This window comes from Armigeres subalbatus, chromosome 3, assembly GCF_024139115.2.
Source record: "Armigeres subalbatus isolate Guangzhou_Male chromosome 3, GZ_Asu_2, whole genome shotgun sequence".
Classification (NCBI taxonomy): domain Eukaryota; kingdom Metazoa; phylum Arthropoda; class Insecta; order Diptera; family Culicidae; genus Armigeres; species Armigeres subalbatus.
Genome location: NC_085141.1, coordinates 38,565 through 61,035, shown reverse-complemented (window position 1 = coordinate 61,035; position 22,471 = coordinate 38,565). Strand labels below are relative to the sequence as shown.

At 35.5% G+C, this 22,471-nt stretch overlaps 1 protein-coding gene and 2 long non-coding RNA genes across 9 annotated transcripts in view; 2 read left to right on the top strand and 1 right to left on the bottom strand.

Annotated features, from left to right (window-relative positions):
• Positions 1 to 22,471, top strand: part of LOC134219222 (uncharacterized) — a 60,882-nt gene that overhangs the window by 7,128 nt on the left and 31,283 nt on the right. For 4 of the 7 annotated variants that reach the window (XM_062697922.1, XM_062697921.1, XM_062697919.1 and 1 more), the window contains exons 1-3: positions 2,942 to 3,077; positions 5,414 to 5,573; positions 18,336 to 18,436. In XM_062697922.1, coding sequence (XP_062553906.1) covers positions 3,000 to 3,077; positions 5,414 to 5,573; positions 18,336 to 18,436 — 339 coding nt within the window. In that variant the 5' untranslated portion in view covers positions 2,942 to 2,999. Of the gene's footprint in view, positions 1 to 2,941; positions 3,078 to 5,413; positions 5,574 to 10,085; positions 10,698 to 18,335; positions 18,437 to 19,583; positions 19,672 to 19,737; positions 19,895 to 22,471 lie in introns of those variants that run through there. The other 3 variants (XM_062697918.1, XM_062697916.1, XM_062697917.1) reach the window with 3 other exon arrangements.
• LOC134228151 (uncharacterized) lies at positions 6,383 to 7,049 on the top strand. Its single transcript, XR_009983851.1, has 3 exons — positions 6,383 to 6,548; positions 6,609 to 6,821; positions 6,879 to 7,049. It is a non-coding gene; the product is annotated as an uncharacterized LOC134228151 (long non-coding RNA).
• LOC134220924 (uncharacterized) lies at positions 11,080 to 12,663 on the bottom strand. The gene is made up of 3 exons (XR_009982113.1): positions 12,542 to 12,663; positions 12,055 to 12,457; positions 11,080 to 11,985 (listed from the first exon to the last, which is right to left on the bottom strand). It is a non-coding gene; the product is annotated as an uncharacterized LOC134220924 (long non-coding RNA).

Sequence of the window (22,471 nt, the reverse complement as noted above, 5' to 3'; positions counted from 1 at the left end):
GTTCTATTCATGTTTTCAAATTTTCAATTAATTGAAATCATTATGTTACTGCCAAGAAAGGCGCCGGAATTGCAAAGTGGATTGATCCGTAGATAAAATGACGCATCCATACACCAATACAATTGAAAAATATTTGAATCTCGTGATTCAATCGTGGTTCAAATCTGCAGAAAATAGAACGGAGCGTTATACCAGTTTTATTTTTTGACAGTTGACTGATATACAAAATGATTCTAGAACAGCTGCAGGAGAAATTCAATGTTTCAGATTGTTATTCAAACTGACAGCCCTGAGCGATTTGAATCACTGCTGATTTTACTCTTACAATGATTAAAATAAAAACTAGGATCCTACATTCAGAGATATGCGAAAGCGGCCATCTTGAGCCAATCGAGCATTGAGAACTGTCAAAATCTGAGCCAAATGAACATCGTTATTGTTGCAGATCGAAAGGTATTGCGATTTTGGTGAAATAGATTTTATGAAAAGTTTTATCGAATAAACAATTTGTTTTGCTTTCGTAAGTAAAGGTAGTCTAGTTGATGCCTTACATTATGTTCATTCGTATTGCTCTTTAATTTTAGCGAAAATGCACTGCTAGAGGATAGACAAAATAATCAAAAAGTGTCTTCGAATGTAAAGTCATGTGCAAGCCTAAACATTTTTCACTGCGGCAAGTGCTGGCAGCGTTTGTTTACGAAAGTAACAGCGTTGCTAAATCGTCTGGAAAAGTATTCGCACATCTCTTAATATAGGATCCCTAATAAAAACTATCCACGTTTATTCTCAATTCTGAGTGTATATTATAAACAAAGAGAGCTGCATCGACCCAACGTGTGCTGTTCCGTGGAAGAAGCCAAGTTTGAGTTGTTTTCACCATAGTCTCGAGTGCGTGAAAATAACATAAATTTGAGTTAGTGAAACTTCATAGTGGGTAAAAATTCAACACGGGAGTAAAGGCAAAGTACTCACCGGATTTTTTTCGCATTTTACTTATTTTTGGCTTCTTCTACGCAAGGGCGGATTTGAGTGAAAGGAACCGTAAAGTGAGTTGTTTCGCGGTTCCGTGTATATTATATTAAAACATACAAACCAAATAAAACTAAAATAATTCTCACTTTAACTTCAATCAACTTTTCGTGTCGGCAGTCTTATGCAGATTTGCCGCAAACAACTATTTTTTCACCCATTAATGGGTAAAATTATTGAACTTGAAAGAGGACACAAATTACACACTATCGAAATTTTTAAAATACCCATTAAGGATCGTTCAAAAATTACGTCCAAGGTTTGAGGGGGGGTCTAGAATTTGTGACAGTGGGAGAGGCGGGGAGGGTCTCGTCTTATGTTACGTCCAACAAGTAAAAGTATCTAATTACATTTTAGAAACAATTTGATAAGCAGAAAAATATTTTAATTAACTATTACGAGAGTTAATTGGGTTGTTTAGCTCAGAAAAATATCGAGTTTTTCGCAGTTTAATATAAAGAGCATGCTTTTCTGATCTCCGACATATTTTTATTTTGTTTGTAAACCTTTTATTTACATTTTTATACAGCAAACAATAAGCCATTTTAATCGATAGAATGACATTAACATTCATAGAATGACAGTTAGCCCATGCAGCATAAGAACAAATTTTTAGTCCCATATAAATTTAAAATGCAAATTAAAAATAGAAAAATTCTGAAAAATTGGGGTTAGGCTCGGTTTTTTATGCAGATTCAGAATATGTAAAAACATATATACCCCTAAACAACCCAATTCTCACCAAGTTACATGTAAAAGTAGTGAACGAAAAAGACGAACCAAAAAATAAAAACTCTTCATTCTGCCAACAGCTCCTCCAGTCGTTTGTTAGAAACTTAACTTATTTTTCACTCATTAATGGGTAAAAACAAGGAACATGAACACGGAGGCTTAGAAGTACCCATTAAACGGGTTCCATTCACCCATTTTTTGATCGAGTACTGAATTGTCAAAAAATGGGTATTTTTTCAATAACAAAAAAAGGGTTGAATTACCCCATTTTGAATTAGCTTGTCCAGTCACAATAATGGGTAAATAGTATTCGTGGGTGTTTATTGAAACGCAGCCATTTTTTCTTACTAGTTTACCAGTTTGCTTGTGATTTGTGCAGGTCACAAAAAATCTAATCTTTAAACCTCGCCTTAAACCTTAAATTTAATTTGTTCGTGCCAAAACAAATGTCAAAGAAGTCTCGGAAAAAGTACCGAAGGTAAGTAAAGTACTTGTGAAACTTGATATAAGTTGATAATGATATCAAGTTTACTTGTTACAGATATGTTATGATGCGGTCTTGCATTATTATTGAATGGTGCTGCTATGGACCCAACCGAGCATCTCGCCGAGGGTTTACCGGAATATTTGTGTTTGGAACGTTCAACCATTAGCCAACAGGTTGGCCGACGAATATGATAGAATTTACATTCTTTTGAAGTGTTACCGGATGAAATAGTTCTCCAGCAGTAGCTGTGGAAAAGCATCTAGCGGCAGGGGAAAACCGTAGAAATGTTATTTTACACATGAAATAAATACAGAATATGTTGTTTCTCTTGTTTATCTTAATTGTCTCTAGTTGTTTTAATCCATTTTGAAATCCGCAACAATTAAAAGAACTGAAAATTTTAAAGCCGTGGGTTATTTTTACTCATTTATTGCATAGAAAATGGGCGTCAAATTTACCCATTTTGTGAAGTTTGCTTCAAGTACTCATTAATGAGTAAAAGCGATTTACTCATTAAATGAGTTATGCCGCTTTTCTTCATAATGGGTACGAAAGTACCCATTAATGGGTACTTGAAGGCTTCCGTGAAAGTGGGCACAAAATACGCATTATTATCAAAAATAAATTACTCTTTATTTTGACAGTTCATTTTTTACTCTTTAATGAGTATTGCTGGGTTTACAGTGCAGTGTAATGAACCACTGGCAGTTGATTGTCAGTTGATGTTGTATGAATGTTGTGTTTATAAATAATGAGTTCCAAATTCATAAATGTGATAGCTGGAGAAGCTTCCGAATCAGATGATGACGGAGAAGAAATATGTGGGAAGGTAAGTTCTTTAAACAAAATGCACAATTCAAGTTTTGTCCGGGAAAAGGACGAATGTTGCAAGACAGTTCTATTCGTTGACTTCCCTTCTTCTAAGGGCACAGTTGGAAGAGTACCACCGATGAAAATAGAAGGTATAAGGGCTGACGTTTAAACATCTTTCTCTTTCAAGCGTGTAGGCAGGATAGTATTTCGAACTCAACAGTAAGGCCGTCTACATACAATAGACCAGTGCATGATGACGTAGGTTGACAGTTCACAGAGCTTTTTCACCGGGACTTAGCCTCTGGCGAAGCTTCCGATAAAATTGTTTCGTCATTTATTCGCATGTAGATGTCCTTTGCGATTGATTTCATGCTGAATGCAAAGAATATCATTGAAATATTCGGATCGCAGCAATTTTAAACTAAAAATATGAATTTTAATTTTCTCCTCATCGATTTTTCTTCCAACACCTTGTAAACAAGCTCTGTGAACTGTCAAATTAGTGAGGTTAGATCAAGATCTTGCATTGGTCTATTAAGTGGTGGAATTAAATGGGATTGTAAAAATTCGTCTTATGACAAGTGAAGATATTCCACTAAAAAGCTCAAAATAATTTTCTTAGCAGGATAGGATTTGTTTTCATCGGGAAACATTTATTCTGCTTTTGTGCTTGAAAGAGAAAGATAATTAAACGTCAGCAAGCTCTATGGAAATCCATATTTTGTGTGCGTGCCTTTCGTGTATGGCGAAAAAGCTTTCACTACTACATATATTCGAACGAGCTCCCATAGACAAATGCAAACTCTAACCTAATCTCACTTATTTTGACATTTCACAGAGCTTGTTGTAGAAAAATCGATGAGAGGAAAATTGAAATTCATATTTTTGGTTTAAAATTGCTCTGATCCGAGTATTTCAGTGATATTCTAAATAAGCATAAAATCAATCGCAAAGGACATCTACATGCGAATAAAATGATTAGACAATTTTATCGGAAGCTTCGCCGGAGACTCCTGGAGCCCTGGTGAAATAGCTCTGTGAACTGTCAACCTACGTCATCATGCACTGATCTATATAAGGTGCTCCATACATGTTCCGACGTGTTGTACAACTTTGACTCCGCGCCCAGGGAATTTGGTTCGGTCGGACTGTCTGTGGGCAAGTTGTACGATTGTTGGACAGTCGGTCCGACTTGGCTCCGACCTAACCAAATTTCTTGGGGGCGGAGTCAAAGTTGTACAACACGTCGGAGCGTATGTGGGGTCCCTAAGAAGCCGTGCAAATATGTACGTCAACATTTGCTGTTTACCTTTCCAACATCCACTAATCTCTTGCATTTGTTCTTCTTTCTCCCCTATATCTATTCTCATTGGACTACCACGATAACATTCAGTATGACAGTCGTCCGCTAACCGGTCTTCCCCACACGTAAAAAAATAGCCTTATATGTTATGGCAAAACCATTCGAAAATACTTATACTCTTCATTATGCGACCTAATGAATGATGCCGTATCAAAAGCTAATAACATTCATAAGTTAATGAAAAGTATAGGTTTTGGAATGTATGTGACTAATGCGATGTATAATTTTCTTCTTATGCATATCATTAAGCGCCTGTTTTGGCAAAAAAGTATTAGAAATCTTAATAACGGCTAAGTACGGCTAAGGACGGCCCCATAAAGGCTGTTGATATGAATTTGTTCTATCAAAATTTCTTATATAAATTGGTCTAAGGTAAGGAAGTAATTAATGAGAACACTTACCGAAATCATTCAAGCGCCATGTTTTTCTTGAAATCCAATCCATAACGAAAGGATAAGTTCAGCTGAACACATTTTTACCATGAAGCAAAACTTTAATTTCTATTGCTTTATGGAGTACTTCATATGAACACGCTAAATGCATCATATTCAAATATGATATTAAAATCATTTCATGAGTTATAAGGTTTATGTTTGTCTGCTTAATAATGAATATAAATCAAATCTAATGAATATTGCGCTTTTTGCACTTTATAAGAGTATTGCGAGATTTTTTTCTCACAGTCATCTTTTCTCACACTCAATACACTCAAAAAGTTTGATTTTCCGTGTATAATGTTTGTGTGTGAGTGCTCAATCTGAAAACAAATAGACGTCAAATCATGGCGGGAATCGATTCAGTGTACACGCCACCATGTGACTAACCAGTAATGGGTTATAATTGGGTAAATTTCAGTAACAAAAATCGATCAACCCGAAATGAGAGTGAGTGTGAGAAAAAGAAGCGGGCAAATCACAATCTACACATAACTCTTCAAATTGGTGAAATCGGCAATAAAATAATTAGATTTTTTTTACGTGTAATTTCAGGTTGTTCAAATCAGTGATGGGACAGATGCTCCTCCCCTAATTAGTATCGACACGAACAATACTCTTAAATATCAGCGGCTAATAACATATGGAGAAGAAGCTTTCGATGAGGATACTATTTCTAATGGATGTTTTGAACGACGATTGCATCAAAAAATCAGTAAGTGATTATCATGTTAACAACGTTTCGATTCGTTAGTTTCGACCTCGGCTTCGACAGCATCTTGTCACTTCCTTGTCAGATTTCACCAATTGATGTATATATATATAGCATGAAGAAGAAACAGAAAGATGTTGTAAAAAATTGCATGAGAAAGCATAGGACGAAATTTCGGTGTTGAACTTGATTTATGGCCCATCCAGAATGGTGAGCGCAACGGCAGGTTTTGACAGATAATATATGGGTTAACTGTCAAAACGCGCCGCTGCGCTTATCATTGTGGGTGAATCGAGTAATCATTGTGATAATCGATTAATTTTGAATCGATTACTTCCCAATGATTAATCGATTCAATAATCGACAAGAATCAAGAGTAATCGATTAGTTACTAATCGATTAATCGGGATTTCACGACAATTCTTAGATGTCGATTACTTCGATTAATCGATTCATCGTTGTGATAATCGATTAATTTTGAATCGATTACTACTCAACGATGAATCGATTCAATAATTGACAACAATCGAGAGTAATCGATTAGTTACTAATCGATTAATCAAGATTTTACGACATCTCTACTTGCCCCTTATAAGTATAAGTATATTTAAGTATACTCTGGCTTCGCCCTTAGGCTGTGAACCATTCCATTTCGTCTAACTTTTAGTAAAAATTTGACAGTTCAATGGTTATTTTCCCATCGTGGTTAAAATTTTACCCCGAAGCCGACCCATTTGAGTTTTGACAGATTGATAGTTATTTGGACCAGAGTGTACACTGTAAACCCAGCAATACTCATTAAAGAGTAAAAAATGAACATTTTTTACCGATATATGGAGCTGTCAAAATAAAGAGTAATTTATTTTTCATAATAATGCGTATATTGTGCCCACTTTCATGTTCCTTGTTTTTACCCATTAATGAGTGAAAAATAAGTTAAGTTTGTAACAAACGACTTGAGGAGCTGTTGGCAGAATGGTAAGAGTTTTTTTACTTTTAATATTTGAAATAATCAAATAATCTATATTTCTATTCCAGTTAGAAAACGAGAAAGCAGACGCCTATTCACAGACAACGTATTCGGAACACCCACTGGCGCAGCATAATGCCAGTAAACTGGTCCATCCTCGAATCAATGTTTTGTTCGCATACATCAGGGCTGATCTCCACCATTTGGAGCCAAATCAGGAGATCCTGCACGGTGCTCAGTAGGCTGCCAGTAGTATACAATCCGGAGAGGAATTTTATACGGTAATTTTGATACTTCCAGATAAATGCCTTTTTCAACTAACTGGTTCTTTTCCGCAGTAATCGAATAACGTCGGGTTGGTTACTTCTGTACCCTGACCGCCACTGCTATAAATAGCCATCGATTCCAGGAATTGGAAGGACGTCCTTTGACTGATGGCTATAGGACCAGGAAAAAGGTTTCTCATATAACAAATGCAATATGATGTGGCTAAAGTGGCAGCGAGGCTAAACAGGCCAAAAAAACAAGTCTTTATCGAGTGTCAATTTTCACTGCTAATATTTGAATTATTAATAAAGATTGTTTCCATAAACCCCATATTAACGCGTTGCTTGTTTTAACTAAATTGAAATAATAAATGCTTTTTTAATTACCAGCAAGAGTAAAAACACCCATTTTCGCAAATTTCTAATTTCGAATAATGAGTAAAATTACTCTTGAATTTGACGTACAGTTCCTTTACCCATTAATGAGTAAACGCTGTTTACTCTTTTAATGAGTTGAACTATTTAACTTCATAGTGGGTATTTTTTTACCCATTAAAGAGTACTTTGGTGGCACAGTGTATGTAATTAAGAGTGGCGACATGTGCCTCATTTGACAGGTCCCCTGCTCGTTTGGAACACGATTTTGTATGGGAATGAAATTAACCTTTTCAATCATCTTCGCCATTCTTACCTTAACTTACATAGTATAAAAAAGTTTATTATTCAGCATTATTTTTATACCAAGTCGGAATAGCCTGAACATATTTTTTGTTTGCATTTTGTCTTTGATGAAATTTCATTTTTTTTATTTACGCCATTTTTGTTCACGAAAATGATTGCTCTAGTCAAGTCGACGCGTTGCAATGTTTAGATTTGTGTAAAATAGCAGATAATGATACTGCCTTCACCGCCTTCTACAAGGGTCTGCCTCGGCTCCATCCCACCAAGGCAAGATATTGAGCAGCGGCAACATTTTGATAATGCTTGCTAGGTTAACCAATTTTATTCAGAGGCAGTGGCGTAGCCAGAAAATTGGTCTGGGGGGTTCTGAAAAAAATTTCAAAAAAAATTTCTTCTAAAATGTCTCTGGGGGGTTTATGCCAAACCCACCCCGTGGCTACGCCATTGTTCAGAGGACGTATCACGAGCTAACGATGCCTGCGGAATCGTAAGTATTTATGGTCTGTCTCATTTGGAGAATTAAACTGGAATTAAACTTAAAAGTGACATTTCAATAATTATCAAATAAACCTGCTCGCAGAGCAAGATTACTTTTGACAGATATCGAATCATTTTGCATCTATGTCTTATTGGAATTGCTGGGCAGCACCAGCCATTCTTATTACCGGGTTATTTGCTAATTTTCGAACTGTCACTTTTAAGTTTAATTCTCCAAATGAGACAGACCCTTAGAATCTGCTTTTTGATTAGCGAAAACTTCTGAAACCGTATTTTGTTTCTGGAATACGACACATAGGGGAACTGCTCCTTGAATTATTTTTTTTCCTTGTTGGATATTTTAATCATTGCGACCATTTGTAAGATCTATTGTGATATTCCCCATTTGATAAAGCTTTGTCAAGTTGACGCATCATTACTATTTAGAGCAATTGCATTACCTTGACTACCAGCTTTATCCCAATGCGGTATTATGGTTCTGATGAATCATACTACACGTAAAAAAATTTAATGTTATTTATTATTAATATTTCTAATACCTTTTTGCCAAAGCAGGCGCTTAATGATATGTATAAGAAAAAACTTATACATCGCATTAGTCACATACATCCCGAAACTTATACTTTTCATTAACTTATGAATGTTATTAGCTTTTTGATATGGGATCATTCATTAAGTGGCATAATGAAGAGTATAAGTATCTTCGAATGGTTTTCTGCCATAACATTTAAGGTTATTTTTTTACGTGTACCATATTGGGACTTGTTCCCCAAACTTCTGAAGGTTCTATCCGAGGTTCTATCAGCCCCTTGTTGAAGAACTGTAATCTCTTTCTAAAAATTGCCGGACAATGGCATAACAGATGTTCCGAGTCTTCTACATGTATGCCGCAGAAACGACATAGGCTAGGTGTACCAGTTGTGACTAGAGCACCAGTTGTCGCACTAGTGCTCTATATGCCAAATGACCAATCAAATCACCGCAAACCAAGTTCATATCCATAAAGCATATTCATATGACACGATAACACCTTTTGATTTCCTCCAAAACAAGCAAAGAATAATTGTAAAAATTGATTTTGCCTAATTTTGAATGTTCTTTGCACCAGTTGCCGCACTAGTGGTCCCAATTTGGCCAGTCCCATAAGAAAACAATGGGATTTGCCAAATAAGGAACATACCACATACTTTTTATTTATTTTTTAATAAATATTTGTTCTTATGTAACTTTATTTTCGGATTGGCTTTCAGTCATGGGTAATAGCGTTGACAGTTTTACTTCATAGGCGATGTTTAAGTTACAAATTTCACAGTCGTAATCCACTAGCAATTCGTTCTTATGTATGGCGACAATTGGTACACCGACCCTCATCATCCTACACGTAAAAAAATTTAATGTTATATATCATTAAGATTTCTAATACTTTTTTGCCAAAGCAGGCGCTTAATGACATGTATAAGAAAAAACTTATACATCGCATTAGTCACATACATTCCGAAACTTATACTTTTCATTGACTTATGAATGTTATTAGCTTTTTGATATGGGATCATTCATTAGGTGGCATAATGAAGAGTATAAGTATTTTCGAATGGTTTTTTGCCATAACATATAAACGTGTAACAGCTTCAAGTGATATCGGCTCGGGCACCCACTCGGAAAGATCTTCTAGAAATCTACCGCGATATCGCTGAGACAAAAAAATAAGTCTCCTAGATATTTATGTTCGATTTCTAGCACCTGTCACACCTCAAATATGCCTCAAATGCAACAACCGTTTCTACCTCAAATTTAAACCCCCACATGGAAAGGAATCGAGCATCTCACAGGAATCTACCTCATTAAGACACCAACCCATGAATGTGTCACGGGTTTCATTCTACCCATTGCACATTTGAGCATAATCACCATTTTCAAACCGCTAGCCGAAAGCACACCCTTCGTCGATCCCCTCAACTATGAAATAAATTCGACGAGCTAAACCGAAACGGCAAAAACGGTTATAGCGCTGTCAAAATAACTTCCCTCGCGGTTTTTTCTCGACGCCATTTTTCAATCTCCGTAGTGCGCTGTGCAGGATTGCCGAGGAAATCCCCGCAGTGTTCACAGTCATCCCAGCAGGACTACCGAAAAAAATCCCGCAGAAGTCCCGAAGAAATCCCATCAGTTTTCCCGATACAGTCCCCGCAGGATTCCCGAAGGAATCTCCACAGGATTTCCGAAGGAATCGTCACAGAATTCCCAAAGTAGTCCCCGCAGAATTCTCGATGGAATCATCACAGGAATCCCAGCAGTATTGCCGAAGGAATCACCACAGTATATCTGATAGAACTCGTGAAGGAATCCTCACTGGATTCCCGAAAAAATGTTCGGAGTGTTCCAGAAGGAAAACCAGAAGGATTCCAGAAGAAACTTCCGCAGGAGTCTCGAAAGAATTGCCACAAAATTCACAGAGTAATTCCCCCAGGATTCTCAAAGAAATCCACGAAGGATTCCCGAAGGAATGTTTGCAGAATTCTCGAAAGAATCATTGCAGGATTCCAGAAATATTCCCAGCAGGACTTCCGAAGGAATCCCCACAGTGTCCACAGTTAAAAAGTGAAAAACTCCTGAAGGAATCCTCACAGGATTTACGAAAAAATCTCTGAAGTGTTCCAGAAGGAAAACCAGCAGTATTCCCGAAGAAATTCCCGCAGATAACGGTTAGAATTCGTTCCGGAATTCATTAAGGAATCCTTGAGTTCAATGAGCAATCCATTTTCTTCCTTTACCGTCAGGAAACTTCTATGAATTTTGGAGGATGCTTTATGAATAATTCTTAAGAGCTGAGCTCGATATACGCTAGATAAATGCCTGAAAACAGTAAATGAATATTTTATATTGTTGAATATTATGAAAACAATAAATAAAAAGAAACATTCACTAATTAATATTTTAAATAATTCCATGTTTTCACTGTACAAAAGAAAGCATAAAAGCAACAAAAAAGAAGAAGAATCATTAGGTACCAATATCTAAACCATATCTAGCAAAAGTCTAGAAGAATTGTGGTTCTCATGTCTAAGAGATATCTCTACTTTATCTAGAAGATCCTTTCGGTTCAAACGGTTTGCTCGTCTAAAACTCAAGGTAGACACCGGTTTAAACGGTTGTTGCATTTGAGGCGGATTTGAGGTGTGACAGGTTCTAGACATCGAAGAAAAATATCTAGGAGACTCAACTTTTTGTCTCAGAGATATCGCGGAGATGTCTAGAACAAATTTCCGAGCGAGCGTTTGAGCCGATAGCAATTTGAAAGATAGATTCTCTTAGATAACGCAGAGATATCATGGACTAGACATGGCTACCATTCTTCTAGATTTTTGCTAGATATGACGGAGATATGGGTACCTTGATTCTTCTTCTTTTCATTTTTATTTATTTTTCGGATGTTTATTATTTTTAGAAGCAATTCGAACCATTTTTTCTTTTTATTTAATGCTTTTAAATATTGCTTTTCTCACCGAAGAATAGACTATCGTGCAAATTTATCGAAGTACCAAAACAAATGCTCACACGTCTAATTGTATAGAAATTAGCGAAAGCACAATCCAAAACATCATTCTTGCACCCTTTCACACACCCTAAAAAGCTCTTTCTTGCAGTGGAGACGTCATCCATATATGGAGAAACTGGTGGGAACATATTTTGGTGGGACAATATTTTTTGCATGGGAGTCGAACACGGCGCAAAATTTGCAATAATAAATTCTAATTAAATGTTCGTTTCATACTTTAAAATACCTTATAAGTAAACCAAATAAGACGAACAAAATAAATGAGACAAACAAGACACATAAGTAAGATTAATAGGGCAAACACCGAGGAAAACTTAATTATGTGTCTTGTTTGTCTCATTTATTTTGTTCGTATTATTTGGTTTACTTGTTTTGTTTATCGTATTTGTCTGTTATCTGGCTTATATGACTAAATTTGACTGGATGAATGAACGGTCACATGGTCTGAAAAAAAAACGAATCCGTTATTTGTTTATCTGCTTGGGACAGAAGGAAGTGAAACTTCATAGCTACCTAATTCCGGCGTATTTACATATGGTGGACAAGCTGTGCTGGGAAGCCCTCGTGAGCATTGTCGACAGGCAAACAGTTCTTCCAATTTTTGATGATCTTTAGCGTGATCCATGATTTTTATCCGGGAAAAATTCTGGCTACACAGTCCACATGTGTTCTGTACGGACGATCCCTTCAAAAGGTTCCTCCTCATTCTTCATCACTGAAGCGGAGTAACTTAGTTCTTCTCCATCTACTATTTGATGCAACCGGAATACGTCCCACTTACAAACATGTTGGACCAGATAGTTCTTTTGAAAGTCCTAAACAAATACGGTGTTGTGTGGACGTACGTTAAAGTCGTCAAAAGTTCGGATCAGCATGGATTCGAAGATGGCTCCGCAGCTCGGCAATTTCATACTTCCTGTGCCATTAGAAAATGAAAGAGAATTCATAATAGTTAATTAAGATTTTACAAAAAATATTCAAACAAAACTATTTTGGTTACCTGGGGTGTTTTATTTCCTTTGTTAATTATTTAATCAGACGGCAATGCACATTTAATTTAACATTCACTGGCGAAAACGAATTAAATAAAATGGTGATGCAGAAAACGAATTAAATAAAATGGTGATGCAGATCATGCGCGCAGCGCGCAGCGCGCAGCCCCCCAGTGATGAACTCTTTAGATATTAAGAAAAATCACTTAAATAAAGATTAAAAAAAAAAAAAAAAAAAATGCGCGCAGCGCTTACGCCGCAGACTACGTAGAAGGTAATGAGAAAATTTTTGACAGAACCGCTTCGGTTCACAGCAGAGTTTTGGTGTATGGGTAAACACACACACACATAAAAAGGCTTAAAGGAGAGTTGGTTCGAGCCTAAGATGAAAATGAATCTTGACTAATGTGGTTTGCATCTTAGTCAGGTAGATTCCTGTTCTCTTTTAGATATCCTTCCATGCGGGCAATGGCCTGTTATAAGGCCTGCACTGCCAAAAATATCTATATAAGATATATGTGTCACCGTTATAATTTTTTGCAATAGCTCCACCCTAATATACCGTGCAAACTCAAACTTCGGACGCTTAAGCACTTTCTGATCATCCAGTTTATCCACATTTTAAATCACACCGTTTAAATCACCATTGCAATTACTAAGTACAGTATTCATCTTTGAACTACGTATTTAACATGTGCAAGATTTTGCGAAGAATGTTTGCAATTCATGATGATATCCGGCTTCTGTTCGATTCAAACCTCGGACACCAACGGGGTTGAATTCATATTTCGGACAAAAATATTCAAACTTCGGACACCTGATTACACAGTATCGGGAAGAATAATTGAAAACAATTTTCACTGCACAGTACAGACTGTCTTTTAATCATTTCGTCGCATTGTTTCAACATGTCTTATGAAAATGTAATTATACTAAAAAAGCGAAAACTATTAGTCTTTCCTATCCAGCTCGACGAAACATTTCGATGAAATATTTCAGAAAATTTCCCATACGAATTGAAGCGTCCGAAGTTTGAGTGTGTCCGAATTTTGATTATCCACGGTAATCGATATAGAACCACACATAAATTAAATAATTGCTAATTCGAGACCACACATAAAGTTTATCTGGATATATATTTTATTAGTAGGTCGCGTGGAGAATGGTTATGTGTGCACTGATATACATCATAAGTTAAATCTATGGATTTCTGCCAATAAATATGTGTGGATTTCTAGTAGTGTGTGTATGTGGTAAGATCTTTTTTTGAAAGATCTAAAATTTTGCGAGTGATAAATACGTTTGGTGTGATGAAACGTTTTGACTGCCTCGCAATCAAGGTGTTTTTCCAGATGTCCTCTATTTTAGAATGTTCCCAAGATTTGAGTTCCATTCGAAGAGAACACGCAGATACACCACAAAATGGTTCGGGACCTATGAATTGTCGAGATGAACCAAGTCTGGCCAGCATATCAGCTTGTTCATTGCCTTCAATGCCACAATGACCAGGAACTCAATACAGGTTCACTTTATGACGACTACCAAAAGTTTGGAGTGACTGAACACATTTCCAAACGAGTTTAGAGTTGCATATTGCTGATTTTAAAGCATTCAAAGCTGCTTGACTGTCAGACATTATGCAAATATTTGAATGCCTATAATTTCTGCGTAAGCATAATTTAGAGCATTCAAGAATAGCTTGACCCAGTTGGATTCTGAAGACCGATGTAGCGAAAGAGGTGGCTGTCCTATGTGTGGCACACGCAAGGGTAAACAGTTATCAGTGTGTCTCCTTTCATGCAATCGTCTGAAAAAAACATAAATCTCCATTAAAATCAAACTAAAAACCCCGCAAATTAAACTTACTCGGCCTTTGGTGCAAACTGTGAGGAATGCTTTTTTCTTTATTCTTCCTTTTCCAATTTATAAATAAAAATAAAGAAATACGACATATATGAATCAGTTTGATTGATTTACCAATCTTGTTTTGAAATATTTCACTGTGGAAATAACAATTGAAAATTGTGGAAATAACAACTTTCAAATCAATCAATTCAGTATTTGACTAAAATGTTTTATCACTAAAAAATATAATATTTTTCATACTCTTAAATTAAAATTAGAAAATGTTGGAATCCCAACTTTTTTTCTCTGTGTAACCACTCGCTATAGGAGAATCCACATAAAGGTTATCAGTTAATGAGGGTTATGTGCGTGTTTCCATGAGGGTTGTGTGTGTTTATGGGAAATGCTATAGTCAAAATTTATGTGCCACACATAACGGATATGATTGGATTTTCGTCAGTGTATGCATCCTGGTGCATTTTTGTCAAATATCATCTTTCGGTTCCTTCTTCTTTTTTGTACTATCTCTTTCTCTCTGCAGAAAAATTTACTCATTTTTTGAAGTTCGGCGGCATAACCTATTAATGAGTTATGCCGCCGAACATCAAAAAATGGATACATTTGTCTGCAGGGAGAAAGAGATAGCATTAAAAGTACATATTAATGTGTATATTGAGTTTCTCCGTGCAGACGAATCCAAGTAAAAATAAGTAGAAGACAAACGACGGTGTTAACTTTGATTTCTACTTAGGCTGTGAACCATTCCACCGATTCGTTTAACTTTTAGTTAAAATTTGACAGTTCGATGGTTATTTCGCCGTGGTTAAAAATAACCCTGCTACAGAGCATGGTTAGATTTGACAGTTCGATAGTTAAACTTTGTTCGCGAGAAAATTGGCGCCAAATCCATTTCGTTCCGAATAACTATCAATCTGTCAAAACTCAAATGGGTCGGCTTAGGAGTAAAATTTTAACCACGATAGGAAAATAACCATCGAAGTGTCAAATTTTAACTAAAAGTTAAACGAATCGGTGGAATGGTTCACAGCCTTAATTGCTTATAATAAATTCTGTAATTAAAATCTGATTGATATGCGATATGGAAAAAGTTTAGAATTTATATAATATTCTGTTATTATTCGGTTATTATCAATGTAACATTAAATAAAATGAGAAAAAATATTTAAAAACAGAACATTTATTTAAACACAAAAAAAATCAATTTGAACATAACATTTAATAATAATAACTTGAAATGAAAGCTTACATATTTTGTTGTTTAAAAAAGTATCTTGTTGATTTGAATTGAAAAATATATTTGAACATAAAAACACATTCTGAGAAAAAAAAATTCTTGTTTCAACAATTAGTTGGTTCCTGCAGTACACCCGGTTCTTTTTTTACACGGGTGGGTTTTAGTTGATTACGACCTTCAGCGTTGATGAAACTATGGATTAACCTCATGAAAAAATTCACAAAAAATCAAAGAAAATTCAGGTGGTATTTAAAAAGCTGTGCAAAATCAGGTTGACCGGGAAATTAAAGAATCCCAACCGTGTAAAAAAAATATTGGGTGTATTACAGTTTTTGAATTGGTTACGATTTTTTTGTGTGTACTGTCGGATCATTTTTCATGAATAACTTTTCTTATGTTATGTTGTATATATTGGTGTGAATGTGCGCAAAAGTGAGTGCTAAAGGTTGTTAACCCTTAAATGCGCAATGTTGTTTTAAAACAACAAACCGAAAATACGTTTAATGTTAATAATTTCAATGGTTATTTACGTTAAAAATATTTCCGACGAATTCTGAAAAAATCGCCTTGCGCCTTTAAGGGTTAAACAGACAACAGCATGCAGAAAGAAATTGCATATTGTGCGTTTACTTGCTAGGTAGACACGGTCGGTTAGATAGCCGTTCCACCAAGTGTTCGTTAAAGTAGTCGCTAGAGTATTCGCTGTTGGTTTGAGCAAGACAAAGGTGTGAGGCTACCTTAAAGGTAGCCTCACACCTCGGGAATTTGGTTCGCGAAATTTTTTCCCATGCATTTTTACATATGCGATGTTTTCGGGATTTGGGCACGGAAAATCAAAATCCCGGCCCCATTTAAAGGCTGCCTTACACCTCGGGAAAATTTTCCGCCGGAATTTGGCCCCCGTGTATTTTAAAGGGGGCCGGGATTTTGATTTTCCGTGCCCAAATCCCGAAAACATCGCATATGTAAAAATACACGGGGAAAAAATCCGCGGACCAAATTCCCGAAGTGTGAGGCTACCTTAAAATGCACGGGGTCCAAAATCCTGCGGAAAATTTTCCCGAGGTGTAAGGCAGCCTTAAGGTAGCCTTATCCACGTGCTTTTTGGCATTTGCATTTCAGTTGAAAAAAACGGAAAAAACGGAAAAAAAGAATGAGCACGTGCTCCAATAGGTGAGGGGTCGTTAGATGCATATAATTTTTATTACCTGATCGGGGGGTACAAAATGTTTAGTTATTTGCCAAAAAAAGCGAGAAATATCTAAATTATTTCACAACGTTCCGCGACTGTTATATTGAATAATTGATTTCAGTTGACTGAATATATGTAATCATTAAATTGAGTTTTTTAGACATTTACATTGACGTTCCCATAGATTTTTTTTGCGCTTCACCTGAGTAGTCGTAGATCAGGGAAAATCTTCATCTGATTGACCTGAACTGATATATGCTTAAAACTAGATGCTAATGATATTCATTCCATATTGCGAATTTTACAGGATAATCAAAATTTGCTTCGATATTACAAACTAATGAAGACGGATAAGCTATCCTTGGCAATGCTTATACATAAATATAAATTTTTAGACGTCGTGCATATACGTTAGGACTACCAACTACTATCTCACAGAGTTAACCAATTCTTTATTCCCATGTAAGATCTTTTTCCGTAGTATCGTACATCAATCAGATTTTAATTACATTTTGTAAAAATACACGGGGAAAAAATCCGCGGACCAAATTCCCGAAGTGTGAGGCTACCTTAAAATGCACGGGGTCCAAAATCCTGCGGAAATTTTTCCCGAGGTGTAAGGCAACCTTAAGGTAGCCTTATCCACGTGCTTTTTGGCATTTGCATTTCAGTTGAAAAAACGGAAAAAAAGAATGAGCACGTGCTCCAATAGGTGAGGGGTCGTTAGATGCATATAATTTTTATTACCTGATCGGGAGGTACAAAATGTTTAGTTATTTGCCAAAAAAAGCGAGAAATATCTAAATTATTTCACAACGTTCCGCGACTGTTATATTGAATAATTGATTTCAGTTGACTGAATATATGTAATCATTAGAATTGAGTTTTTTTAGACATTTACATTGACGTTCCCATAGATTTTTTTTTGCGCTTCACCTGAGTAGTCGTAGATCGGGAAAATCTTCATCTGATTGACCTGAACTGATGTATGCTTAAAACTAGATGCTAATGATATTCATTCCATATTGCGAATTTTACAGGATAATCAAAATTTGCTTCGATATTACAAACTAATGAAGACGGATAAGCTATCCTTGGCAATGCTTATACATAAATATAAATTTTTAGATATACGTTAGGACTACCAACTACTATCTCACAGAGTTAACCAATTCTTTATTCCCATGTAAGATCTTTTTCCGTAGTATCGTACATCAATCAGATTTTAATTACATTTGGTCAAGAATTTAAAATTAAAATTATCTTCACATGCTGTGCTGCAGGATCTGTCAAAGTTGACACTGTCGATTGTCTTCTTCTTATTTTTACTTGGATACGTCTATATAGGTCTATAAAGGTAACCCATAAGCAGACCCCAGACGACGGCAATGGTTTGACAAAATCTTTACTGTTGAAAAAGATTGATGGTTTGAGCGAGTGCTGCTTTTTTGTAGCCGTACATAATTTGAAAAACATATTAAAAAACTAAAACATGAACTTATAATTGCAGATGATCGTTGCGTTTCTCTTTTGAACGAATTTATCCACATGACGGCCGTTTCTGTCTCGAAGCAACTGGTAGAAACCGACAATTTATTGATGAAATCTCAGGTTAGTTGTACAAGTCAACTATTATTTATTTTTTTGTCTGTGCTCTGCGGTCAATAAGTCCCCAGGTCACTTTGAAAAGCTTCCTTTTTTAATGTTTCATCCGATTCTGCTTAACTCCTCTATGTTAGAAAAACCCAAATTAATCCACCTAGCGGTGACGATGCCTTTCTCGATTAAATCAAGATATACTGAAGGTGGTAACTTCGTTTTTTTTCCAATTCCTACACGCAGCATAGTTTCTTACGATTAAACCAAATACCGTCAACTGGGGGGAAGATGATCATTTTTAAGACAAAATATGCAATAACAATGTGTGTTTACATTTTAAATCGAAACAAATATTTTCAAAACATGTACTGCTATATGTTGCAATAATCAACAACTTTAGTTTTATTATTAAAATTATTTAGTTATTAAAATAAATTAAATTATCACACATTTTTTGAGTAATCTGGTTTGGGGTGAAGTTGATCAAGACAGCTCTACTAAAATAATTATGACCTAGTAGTCAAAATACACTAGGTTATTTGTATGAATGTTGAATTTACTACGTATAGAAGTCTACGAAGTCAATATTTGAAACGAAAATAGCGTCATTTATGACTATCTCTCTTTTTCTTCCACAAAATACATTTTCATGATTATAATTGAAAAACTCGGATTTCCACCTAGCGGTAACATTACTTGAACGGAGAATATTGTTGACTACCGTTTCATAAAAAAAATTGGCCCTTTTGACTGACACATCAAATGATCATCTTCACCTCAATGATCATCTTCCCCCCAGTTGACGGTATATATATTGTTGATTTTAACAATCGGTCTATTATTAAATCAAAAAGAATCGATTGTTGATTTTACAATATTTTCCTATTGAATCAACAATATGATTGTAATTTTAACAATATTCGTGATTGATCAGAGCTTGTTTAAATTATATTAAGCGTGTATTTTTAACGCGTATTTTTTTCTTTGGAGGAAAAATTGTTTTTAAAAATAGAAAGAAAGTGAGAGCAAATTAATAAAACTAAGTGAAATATAATTGAGGCGGGGATTGAAGTCAACAATTTATTGACTATACACGTAAGTTTGAACGATAAAAATAATGTTCAGAAAATATTTAACGTTGTTTTTTTTGCATTTTCAGGGCGAAATATGCACATATAGAAATTTGAATTGTGGGCGGAAACATTCGGGGGAAGTTATTCCTGCTTTTCCGGCATCGAAAAGTAAAGGTGGATAAGTATAATTTGGGTTTATAATTATCGACAATCTCATAAATAAGAACATTTCATTCTCAGGGTTTTCTTCAATGATATCAACTTAACCCAAATAACAGCATTGCAGCAAATTCCAAGGCAAATTCGCAATGCCATATTATATAATATGAACGATAATATGAATACCTGAAACACCCTGAAACTAAAGCCCCAAACGCAATACAACGGAACGGCGACGGAAACGGAAAATTTGACAGTTAGCCCATATATTTTCTGTCAAATTTGCCGTTTCCGTCACCGTTCCGTTATATTGCGTTTGGGGCTTAACTGATTGGAAAAATAAAATAAATCTCACAACTTTTAATTTGTTTATGCTTACTTTTACCTGAAAAATAAGAAAGAACGCCTTCATGTGTTATTTTGCTTCAACAATATTTTATTGTTGAATTTATCGTGTTCATATATTGAATCAACAATACAGTCACAGTTATTTCAACAATCATATTGTTGATTCAACAATATAGCAGCTCAATGTTTTGATTGTAAAAACAACAATATTATGGATTAAGTCAAATGGAAAATATTGTTAGCCCTGAGCTAACAATATTTATTGTTGAATTTGACCCAGAATATTGTTGTTTCTACAATACATTTTCTGCGTGCATCTACCAAAAATTTTGGCAATTTTGTTTTTCTGTAAAATAAGCATAATACATTACGTTATAATCAAGTTATGACGATCGTGAAATTTTCTTTCATCCATTTTTAACAAAGAATTTATAACAAAATTATTTCAAGTATTGTTATTTGTATCACATATTGATATAATTGTTATGACTAACTGGTCGGGTTGGTATGTATATAACATCATGGGTCTCCAAGACTTCTATAATAGGTTCGATTTCGGAGTGAATTTTACACGAACATTTTCTAAATTAAGTCAATAATTTTCAAGGCCGACTTAAATATGACGTCAAATACATTTAAGATTATTCAACCAACGACACCCCACCCCTTTCACCAAGGCAACGATGCCATTTTGAACGATTCCTAAATATAAATAGAAGACTAACAAAACCGCATAGGGACACGGCAGGTATTTTCGTCTGTTCGTCATAGTCTTCAAAAACCAATAAAAGAGACGCTTTTTTGTACAATTCATACGTACCAAATCATAAGCTCAGGAGAAACGTTCTGCTATAGTGGAGTTCTAGCAAATGTACGTTGCTTTCGTTGGTTTTAGCCCCTACGACGATGGACGGAAATACCTGCCGTGTCCTACATAATATAATATGGAAATGAGGAGATGTATAAAACGAAAACTACCTATATTCAAATTTGCCCTTGAAATCACCCAAACTTCACCATTACTCCACACCACCCAAACCAAACAGCATGTTGAAGCATCAATGAAACCCCTCTTTTCCCCTTCCAATGTATGACACAAAACAAACGCAAACACCATCATGACCACGAGCGTTAACAACAGTTAATCGTGTCGTTATCTACACGGACAGATAAATCAACCCAAACTTTGAGTTCAATATACGCACTGATGAGAATATTGCAGAAAAAATTTACCCAAATTTGGGTAGTTTTCCCTTTCTTTCCCATGATTGCTATCAAAACTAGAGCAAGATGCAAACACCTCACCGAGGTTGCTCAGCCCAATAACCCAAATTTGAGTAAATTCAATATTCTCTATTTTGGGTTGATTAAGGTCCGCTTTGGATAAATTAAACTCAGCTTTGGGTAAATTGTTTACATGGGATTAAAGGCAAACTACCTAGTGCCAGAAAAGTCATTTTACTCAAACTTGGGTTATTGGCCCAAACCACGGTTTTGAGTGCAAACAACCCACTTTTGGGTAGTTTTGGTTTTCAGTGTAGTACAATTTCTGTTGCCAGCGATGAAACTTACAACTGTGTTGGTGCGAATGCTCCGATAAAGTATAATGGCAATAATCAACATCGAGTCCGCTTTCAACTTTAAAGCAGCCCCCTGAAACGGCTGTCATCTGCATACAACATGATTGAAGCCGAAAACTTGGTGCTAAACTTGGTGCTAGCTGTCAAGCAGTGGCTTTAAGCACGGAACACAGTGACGCATGCGACAATATCGCTCGAGAAGAAATTTAATTCGAATAAAAAAATAAAGAAACAGTTTTTTTTAGAAAGCGCTAAAATATGTTTCATTAATGTATTGCAATTATCTTTCATTCGTTAATTTCAGATACAAATGTTTCGTTATAGCGCAAAGCTATCAGCACTGTATTTGTCACAATAACAAACACCAAATTATTAATAATAACAAATTTGTCAAGTCTGCCTGATACTCATGTCGATATCTTTAACGGTTTGATAGATGTCTGAAGGAATTTGACAAATATTAGGCATTGTGATAAAGAGTGGGCCTTTAATTTCTAATGCATCGTTCTGTTGAAAAAACAATTTTTTGCAAGTAGAAAAAATAAGACTGCCAAATAATTGATTGATCAGCAGTGATTTATTTTTCCTCCAAATTTAAGAACAATATTCTCGTTGGAATCTGAAGCAAAATAAAAAAAACGCTGGTATCTCCAGCAGTCTTCTGTTCATGTTTAAATTTTATTTAATTAAATAAAATAATAATTATATATAAATAATTATTATTTATTTTGCTGCTCAGAAATGCGGCGTAATTGCAAAGTGCATTGATCCAAATTCCGTAGTTAAAATAACGCGTTCAATCGCCTAAACATACAAAATTTGAATCTCGTGATTCAATCTGCAGAAAATAGAACAAAGCTGTGCAACAGTTTTGAGCTTTTGAATCT